At 34.9% G+C, this 9,599-nt stretch overlaps 1 protein-coding gene across 2 annotated transcripts; it reads left to right on the top strand.

Moving 5' to 3' along the window:
• The first annotated feature begins 1,828 nt into the window (after window positions 1-1,828).
• On the top strand, window positions 1,829-8,565 carry LOC133701081 (probable methyltransferase PMT14). 2 transcript variants are annotated; one of them, XM_062124864.1, is made up of 7 exons: window positions 1,829-2,022; window positions 3,143-3,804; window positions 4,814-5,024; window positions 5,899-6,181; window positions 6,969-7,355; window positions 7,627-7,704; window positions 8,097-8,565. In XM_062124864.1, the coding sequence occupies exons 2-7, from the start codon at window positions 3,163-3,165 to the stop codon at window positions 8,332-8,334; spliced, it is 1,839 nt and encodes a 612-aa protein (XP_061980848.1). In that variant the 5' UTR covers window positions 1,829-2,022; window positions 3,143-3,162; the 3' UTR covers window positions 8,335-8,565. The 2 variants fall into 2 exon arrangements, with proteins under 2 accessions (XP_061980848.1, XP_061980849.1); XM_062124865.1 differs by lacking the exon at window positions 1,829-2,022 and adding an exon at window positions 2,721-2,744.
• The last annotated feature ends 1,034 nt before the right edge of the window (window positions 8,566-9,599 follow it).

A 9,599-nucleotide genomic window follows, 5' to 3' on the forward strand; every position in this document is an offset into this window, starting at 1 on the left:
AAAAAAACGCTTACTATTATTATAAAAAGACTATTATAATTTTATTCGACAACAAAGTAAAAACTAAATGATATTTAATAAAATAATATATCTAATATATTTTAGATTAATTAATTTTAAGAAACTGAAATTTAACTAAAGGAAAAAAAGCAAAAAAAAAAAACCCAGATATGCATGCTTGGGTGATCCATCAAATTTGTCCCATAAAAAATAAGCTCATGCATGTGGGCTTGCCAGGTCAGGTAAGCATACTTAGGCCCTTTAATTTATGAAAATTACAGTCTGACCAATAATTTTATTTTTTTTACAAAAAAATAGATAATATATCATTTTCTAAGTTTACGGTCACCTGAGAGGTGGTTAGAAAATCATGTCAGGATGTTTTAGACCTAAAAATTCAAATTTTAACTTATATTTATTTAAAACACTTTTAGGTAAAGTCTGGTTACTATTCTGAAACATAAAAAACGGAGATAGTGGATACAAAAATATATTTAGAATAGTTTTGAATAAATAGAAATAAAGACATAAAAAATTGTCTCTAGAATAATTTTGTAGGGAATATTTGTACTTTCAAAATAAAAAATACAAAAAAACATGTACTTTTCATTCTCATTGTCTATGTTTTTTTGTCTTGAAATAGGAACCAAATATTACCTTATAACCAAAAAAACTAATTCATTAACTAAAAAAAACTCTAAATCAACTCAAACACATAAAATTGAATAGAAAAATAAAATCCTCTTCAACCTCAATCTACATTTTCTTCAACATAGAAGACTAAACAAAATAAATAAATGAAGAGGAACATTTTTGACACTAAAATTAATTTTTTTTGTTAACGAAATCTCCCCAATAAAAGTCTTTTCTCTCATTAACTATTTTACAATATTCTCTCCTCTCTTAAACTCAAAGATTGATATGCCAATAAAATAAAGTTTTGGGTTAAAACATATAATTTTCAAATTAAAAGGACCAAAAAGAAATTTAACATAATTTGAAGGGCAAAATAATTTTTGAAAAGGCATACTTTTTAACAGTAAAAATATTCTTTGTTTTAGCAATAATATCAAATCAGGTCTCTTCATTTTCAATTTCTTTCAAATCAATATACACAAATATGTTTTTACAAAATCAAACATCATAAAGGTGGGATATTTGTTGACACATTGAGAATCTCATGAAAAACTAATAAAAATAAATTTTTAGGGCCAAATTTGAAATAACACATTGTGCACAGATGAAAATGAAAAAAAAACTTGGTGACTGAATTGAAAAAAACCCTTCAAGGATCAAAGAAAAATACAAAAAACTGTCTCAGTAAACAGTAAAGATGTCAGATGATGTAGTAATTTGCTCTATAATTTTCTATTATGTGCTAATATTGCTCGTTTGTGTGTACTGTAAACAACAACAATATTTGAAGAATTACATTACAATTACAAAAAAAAATTAGGACTTTTGTAATATAATTCTTAAAATAATGTTACACAAAAGATATTACCATTTGAAATAGTATGTGGACGGAAAGATAGCAGTGGTATAGAATTATGGATGGATGATATTACCATATGAAATAGTATGTTGGACTAAATGAGACAAATTTAAGAATAGAGGGACCAAATGCACCATTAACCTTAACTAGAATCAATCAACTCAATGTGGAGTTTGATCTTGTACAATACAGCTGACTACACTAGATCCTCCTCCCTGCCACCGCTCTCCAATCTCCAGTCTTAACAGCAGATAAATGGTAAATTGTAGACAACTCGTAGTTTTATCTTATGTAACTACCGGAGTCCTAGTGTGGATATTGGTTTAACTAATGTACAAACTCCTAAAAATCCGTCTTTTATTAATAGCTAATACTCTCCCTCCCTCCCAGCTCTGCTTCTTTACCCGCACGGTCACACTGGGACACTGAAACCGAGTTCAAGCACTGTGGAGATCTAGAGAGTGTGTGTGTGTGTGTGTTTGTTTAAGTAAGCTCTCATTGAAGAGCTAGCTAGATTCGTCTCTAAGGTTTGATCCATTTCTCTACTTCTTTTACTCTTCTTTTCTTCAAAAGTTCAAATCTTTTTGCTTAATGGATTTGGGAAATGCTATCAAACGATCTCAAAAGTCTCAGTCTTTTTACTTGTTTTGCTACCTTTCCTTTCTGGGTTTTTGAAATGCAATCAAAAGGTGTTACTTTCTTTCAGTTTTTGGTTTGCTGGTTTATGATCTTGTTGGGTTAGCAATGTTAACTTTGTAGTCGACCACAAGTCCACAACCGTTTTAAGACTCACGCCTGTCTTTAGTATAACCAAACTTTAGGACTAACAAATATTTGGCCTATGAATTGCAGCAATAGCTGTGGAGTATTTTTTTTCCTTTTTCCTTTTTTAGCTATTACAGCTTAAAAACAAGTTAGGACTTTTTAGGCCCAGGAAATGAATCTAAGTTTCTTTTAGCTGCTTTCGTAACGATTCATGATAGTTGATGACTTCGTTTCTAAATCTAGATCTCAAATTCAGACAAGTGTTCAGCTGTTATATCAACTATTGGTGTTGTTTCTTTAAGTTTGTTCTTAAATTGCGTGTCAATTAGTGGTTGATAATTTGAGAGTTATCCTTCCATGGCAGTAGATTTGTTTACTGTTTTTCCCAATAGTTGAGTTACTTCCAGAATTTTATTGGAGTTGCTGATGTTAAAATTCTAAAGACGCAGGCCAGAGATTCTTGTGATACATCTTGTTTTTATTAGTAAGTCGGCTGATCATCTTGATAAAAAAAAAGAAAAGACCAGCTTAAAAACGTTAATTGAGACGGCAGATTATTTATTAATTGAAGTAAATCTGAAGTTAGCAATGATTTCATGTGAAAATCAATCTATTTGTCATATCTGTTGAGGTCAGAAGACATTTTGTTAATCATATTTGTATTTTATTTGAGTATATTAATAGTCCTGCATTTGCCTTTTTGATGCCAGTAGGCATCTTAACCCACTTATAACTTAAGCATATCTGCTCTTTATCTCGTGATAGATGATTTTTTCATGTTTTTTTTCAAAAAGTTCTTTCCTCTTAGCTTTAGCTTTTCTGCCAAATGTTCCACAACAAGTTAAATCTTCTAACTATATTGCATCTTGTTGTGTGCTTCAGGGTATTCTCCCAAACACATCATGGGTAACAAGCACAACTCTGCAGGGTTCAAAACACGAAGTCCATTGTCTATATTCATTGTTATCTGTTTGTGCTGTTTCTTTTACATCCTGGGTGCATGGCAGAAGAGTGGTTTTGGAAAAGGAGATGGCATAGCTGTACAGATGTCCAAGCAGACGGATTGTCAAATCTTCCCTGATCTGAACTTTGAAACCCATCATAATGATGTTGAGATTATTGAGCCTTCTAAGCCAAAAGCCAAAGTATTTAAACCATGTGATGTCAAGTATACTGATTATACTCCTTGCCAAGAACAAGATCGAGCCATGACATTTCCACGGGAGAATATGATATACCGGGAAAGGCATTGTCCTCGTGAAGAAGAAAAACTGCATTGTCTTATTCCAGCACCCAAAGGGTACACGACTCCATTTCCTTGGCCAAAAGGCCGTGATTATGTCCATTATGCTAATGTTCCGCATAAAAGCCTGACTGTGGAGAAGGCTGTTCAGAACTGGGTTCAATTTCAGGGTGATGTATTCAAATTTCCTGGAGGAGGGACCATGTTCCCTCAAGGTGCAGATGCATACATTGATGAACTTGCATCGGTGATCCCTATAGCAGATGGCTCTGTCAGAACCGCACTAGATACTGGTTGTGGGGTATGTTGATTGCTCTTATTATCAATATTTTCAATCAAATTGTTGTCAACCTATGAGCATGTGATGTGTATATAAATGTTCAGCTGCCTAATAGCTTAGAATTCAGTTCCTCTCAGTGGTTAGTGAGAACGTTTTGGTAACTGTTTTGCTGTTGTCTTTCATCTTGAGATATTTATCATGGGTATGGAGCCACCCTAAATGCTGCTTGATAGTCCTAGAATGTTTGACTGGGTTGTATACTCCTCTATAGTTTAAGAGCTAAAGAAAACTCGTCTTATGTATAATCAGGACTTTGTATTGTCTTTATTTGGATGTGATGGCTAAATAAGGGCTGACCACACATCTTCAAAGGATCTGATACCTTTATGTGACTTCATTCTGGAGTCGCTAATGTTTAATACTACATCCCTTGTTTTTGTGCTTTTGGAGGTGGATTATTCTTTAAAGGACAAAAACCTTTTTACTATCTGGCTCGCCCATTGTAATAGGACCTATAAGTTTGGAGTGATATAAGTACAATATAAAACCATTCTTGAAGCTCACTCAATAGCGTAAGCTTTTGGATTGATATGATTTTTTAACAAAGTATCAAAGTTTTAATAATCAAATGGTTAGGGGTTCAAATCTCACTATTCTTATTCTATCTTCAAATTATATTTAATTAATTGCACAAGGTAGTGTGACCCATTGCAAGTTTCAAGCTCAAAGAACTTTCACTTGAGAGGGTATCTTAAAAAGTAATATAAAACCATTCCTGGAGCCTCATGTAATGGCTTAATTTTTACATTGAGATGGTTGTTTGACTGACAAATCATGAGAATTTTTTCTACATGTGTTAATCACAGGACACAATGTAAAAAAAATGCATCATATGTTGCACTAGTGGTCCCAACATACTTTCCTCCCCTTCCCCTCCATCTTGCATGCAGTGGCATGAAAGCTACTCATTTTAATTGATGCCTTCTTATTGTTTTGTGCGGCTGAGCTAATGAATGCAATTATCATATAGGTAGCCAGCTGGGGAGCATACCTGATGAAAAGAAATGTGTTGGCTATGTCATTTGCACCACGAGACAATCATGAAGCGCAGGTACAATTTGCATTGGAGCGGGGAGTACCTGCTGTTATTGGGGTTCTAGGTTCAATACATCTTCCATACCCATCGAGAGCCTTTGATATGGCCCAGTGCTCTCGATGTCTAATTCCATGGACCGCAAATGGTTAGTGCTACTACTATTAACATCAGTGATGATTTTGTTTATTTTTCTTATAAGCATGCTTCAGTATTTCAACAGATGGATGGAATTATAGATATCTGTATGTGTGAAACTTAGTCTAGATATGCTATTGTAACAATAAAGACCCTCTTCATGAAAATTATAAGTTTGTAAGAGATGATTGATAATTGAATGTTTGATGCAAGATCTTCAATCACAGCACCCTAGTACAATGACTTACAAGTTGTGACAGATTTGATAGGTTGGAAAAATGGAAAGTAGGTGATAGGCTGTGTTTTAGCGAAGTACCAAGAAGGAACTAAGGATCAAGTAGATTTAAGAAAAAGAAAACAAACCTAGCATCACACTACAGCTCCTAGAAATCACACCTAGGAATTCTTAGGCATCACTCCTAAGATAAGATGCATCTCACATCACATAAGCATGAACAAACCATTTCTAGTAAAAATAATGAACTCAAAAGGGCAGGCTTGCAAATAAAATCAGAACATAAGCTGGAGATTGATACTTGAGGTTATTGGAAACTATGTTCTTAAGCTAGAAGTATCAGTGCCTTGGCCCTCAGATGGATTTTACACTATTTTTTCCCTGTTGCCATATGATAATCAGGAAAACTTTCTAGTTTGATAGATGGTTTGTTTTGTTATTGCAGTTAAACACCAACTGAGCTTTTAAGATTGTGCTCCACAAAAACTATATTCTCATTTCAGTTAACTTTTTACTTATCTTATTATCTTCCATGCCAAAATATCTTATTAAATTTGAGGTTTCAATACCTAAACTGATTGTATTAACTAGATCTCTTTTATCTGGTGGAAGCTTGCAATTTTTTTAACATGTGGATTCCTGTATCCAGATGGAATGTACTTGATGGAAGTTGACCGTGTCCTCAGACCTGGTGGATACTGGATCCTTTCTGGCCCGCCAATCAATTGGAAGACCTACTACCAAACATGGAAACGGTCTAAGGCTGATCTCCAAGCTGAGCAAAGAAGGATTGAAGAGCTGGCTGAAAGTCTTTGCTGGGAGAAGAAGTATGAGAAGGGAGATATTGCTATCTTTAGGAAAAAAGCAAATAACAAAAACTGCCGCAGGAAGTCTGCTAGTATTTGTGAATCAAAAGATGCTGATGATGTCTGGTGAGTTTGCATGCACCTTGATTTGCTTATTTTTTATTACACCTGTTAGAGGTCTGAACAGCCTCTTAGAAGATGTTGTGTTCATCTAGTACGATGTTGCATTGGAATGTGCGGACATTTGCCAAATTCACTGCATTTACTTTTAGAAAGATGGAATTGAGAGGCTGTTTACAAGGAAAAGAAGAAGCTTAAGAGGAGTTTGCTTCCTCATGTTCTATTTGGTTGAAATTTGAAGGGTGAGAAAGAGAAGAATTTTTTAAAGGGGAGGATAGCCCATTTCAAGGTTAAAACATCTCTTTGAAATGTTTATGGTTGCTAGACATAATAGTGCTAGGTTCACTCTTGTTTCATTTATGGTTTTGGGTGAAATTTCATGCAATGCCATTGCTTAGTTTCGTTCAACTTTGAATTCATACCAAACATCTAAACTAGAAAATGTCTTATTAAATGGTTGGACTAACAATATATAGCTCATGACATGCATGCTGTTAACTAAGATAACCATGAATTGACTAGGTAATTGATGGAGGGACAAATATGAAATAAAAGTAAAATAAAATGATTGGAGGTCAACCTGCAGATGAAGTATTTCATTCTATGCGACATTTTCAGTTTAGGCATTCATTTCCTCATTTATCCATTTCCATGGTGAACTAATCGGGTTAGCATTCCCTCATGTGATACCCCTTTGACTGTGGTGGATATAGAACTTGCTATAATTGCCCTTTTAATATCTAGAAGTAACAATGTTTACCCCCTGTAATTCTTTCCCTGCGGTTTATTTTAGGTACAAGGAAATGGAAGCATGCAAAACTCCTCTCCCTGAAGTAAACAGTGCAAATGAAGTAGCAGGAGGGGAGTTAAAGAAGTTTCCAGAGAGGCTTTTTGCAATTCCTCCTCGAGTAGCCAAGGGACTTGTCAAGGGTGTCACAGCTGAATCCTTCCAGGAGGACAATAAACTTTGGAAAAAGCATATAAATGCTTATAAAAGGAACAATAAGTTGATTGGCAGTACGAGATACAGGAACATCATGGATATGAATGCAGGGCTTGGAGGATTTGCAGCAGCACTTGAATCCCCAAAATCATGGGTGATGAATGTAGTTCCAACCATTGCTAAGAATACTTTAGGTGTTATCTACGAGAGAGGTTTAGTTGGTATTTATCATGACTGGTATGGCCCTCGAATCTTCTCTAGTTATTCCATGCTAATTGTGGTCTGATTTTTTTTTTCTTCCTGTTGTTGGCCCCTTATGAGTCTTCTCAAGCAAAATGCTTGTGACGTTGCAAATAAATTGAGAATCACAAACCATTTCTTACCCATTCGAATTCCATCTCTTAATTGAAATAAATTGAGAGATGAACTTGAGAATTTCACTATTGATACCTAAAAAGGTCATTGCTTTCAAATCTTCATGACATTTTGATTGGTTGTCTTCTTTCAGGTGTGAAGGGTTCTCAACATACCCAAGGACATATGATTTTATCCATGCCAATGGTTTATTTAGTTTGTACCAGAACAAGTAAGCCTCCTCCCCATCTTCTTCTTCTTCCAGCATACCATAAGTTGGGTCAAATTTCAATGATATCTAATGATTGTTCATACAAGCATTACACAATTTTATTAATTTGTCAATGAGGATTTTTTTTTAATCTTATAGACAAGTCATATGATGCATTTATGTTCGTGGTAATGTGTTCTTTTGCTTAACATATTATCAGAGAGCAAGTTGTGATTTTAAATTAAATAGTGTCATGAAAATCTTCTTTTTTTTAAACCTTTCTTAAATAAAATCTGATAGACAGCTCCAGTTCTAAAATGCAAAATATTGATTTGAGGACCTCATGTGCTGGTCTATTATCTAACTTTGATCATCACTGAGTTGTAATCAAATATACTTGGAAACTGAAACAGGTGTAACCTGGAAGACATCCTTCTGGAAATGGACCGCATTTTGCGTCCTGAAGGGACCGTAATCTTCCGAGATGAGGTTGATGTTCTGAACAAGGTTAAGAAAATTGCTGGAGGAATGAGATGGGATACAAAAATGATGGATCATGAGGATGGTCCCCTTGTACCTGAGAAGATACTGGTGGTGGTTAAACAGTACTGGGTTGGTGGCAGAGGAAACAGCACATCAAGTGATCAATAATCCTGTAGTCATTGTTTTCAGGGCAAAATTATGCCAGCAATTACAATGCCAAGCAAGTGATTAAATTGCTGAACTGAAGAATTCTGATTTAAGTTATTAATCTGTTATTGTTGATGTGGAGCATATGCACAACTTAGTGGCTTGATCAGTTAAATTATCAAGCTTCACGAATGCAAATACTGATGACAAGAAGAACGTCCTTCACAATCAAAGATTATATTTCTTAGTTAACCACAGCCAATATTCAGTTTATTCCATTTTCCAAGACTTTAAAAGTCAAAGAATCTCTGGGTCCATTGTTGTCCGAGGTTGCAGCACTGTAGCATAGCACCAACAAAGGATGATGTGATTAAAGTTGAACTAGAGGGGCAAATACCACTAATTTCTGGAACTTGAAGGGCCATGGATCCATTTTACCCTAAAAAATAATATTATAAATCATGTGATACCAAAACTAACCAGTTCTGCTAGTGATCATCAATGTCAAATAATGCCCCGTACATGAAAATCTTTACACGCATCGTCGTCAGGAGCAGCCAGCTTTCTTCTAGCCAAATGATATAACACTTCATCTGTCGGCTTGACGATGAGACTCAAACCAATAATTCTGACTTCTGAGGGCTTGTAAACCATGTGCCTGAACTGAACGAACGAAGTTTTACCATTATTGGGGTTGAAACCATCATCGAAATTGTATGACTTTTCTTTGCCTGCCCAAGTTCAGACCGACTGGCCCCGCGTTGATTGAGGTAAAGGATAGATGGAACATCCACCAATAATGGATGATTCAGAAAATGTTCATTCAAGACCCTCCACAGTCCATACTCCATGCTATGGCCCCTTGGCTAGCCATTAGTCCCACGCTTGGAAGGGTCAGTTTTCTTGAATGAAAATTCTTACTATTTTTGAAGTAAATGTTCATTCGTTCGAGGCTAGTGACAGCATGAACAGCTATTGTCCTGAGGTAAATATCGTCACCTTCCATTCCATATCAGAGAAGAACTTCATTCTTCTATAAATATTTTCATAATCAGTTTTTTTTTTTCTGAACATCTTGAAAACTATCAATTGGTTCTTGGTATTTGATCAAGTGATGACTTGATAAAACATTTCTCCATTTAGAGATATTTTGATGGGTTCAAATGGGTCTTATATTTTTTTTCCTTAAAAAATACAGATGTCCTTGTGATCAAGAACAATTTTACAATCACATCCCCATAAGATCACATTCAATCATGTAATGGTTGATTGTATCGCTTCTTATG

This window comes from Populus nigra, chromosome 8 (assembly GCF_951802175.1).
Source record: "Populus nigra chromosome 8, ddPopNigr1.1, whole genome shotgun sequence".
Classification (NCBI taxonomy): Eukaryota; Viridiplantae; Streptophyta; class Magnoliopsida; order Malpighiales; family Salicaceae; genus Populus; species Populus nigra.

Excerpts from the sequence above, each read along its gene's own strand:
- LOC133701081 (XM_062124864.1), top strand. The coding sequence starts at position 3,163 with ATGGGTAACAAGCACAACTCTGCAGGGTTCAAAACACGAAGTCCATTG. Across the intron at positions 6,182-6,968 it reads AAAGATGCTGATGATGTCTG|GTACAAGGAAATGGAAGCAT; the intron begins GTGAGTTTGCAT and ends GGTTTATTTTAG. Across the intron at positions 7,356-7,626 it reads GTTGGTATTTATCATGACTG|GTGTGAAGGGTTCTCAACAT; the intron begins GTATGGCCCTCG and ends GTCTTCTTTCAG.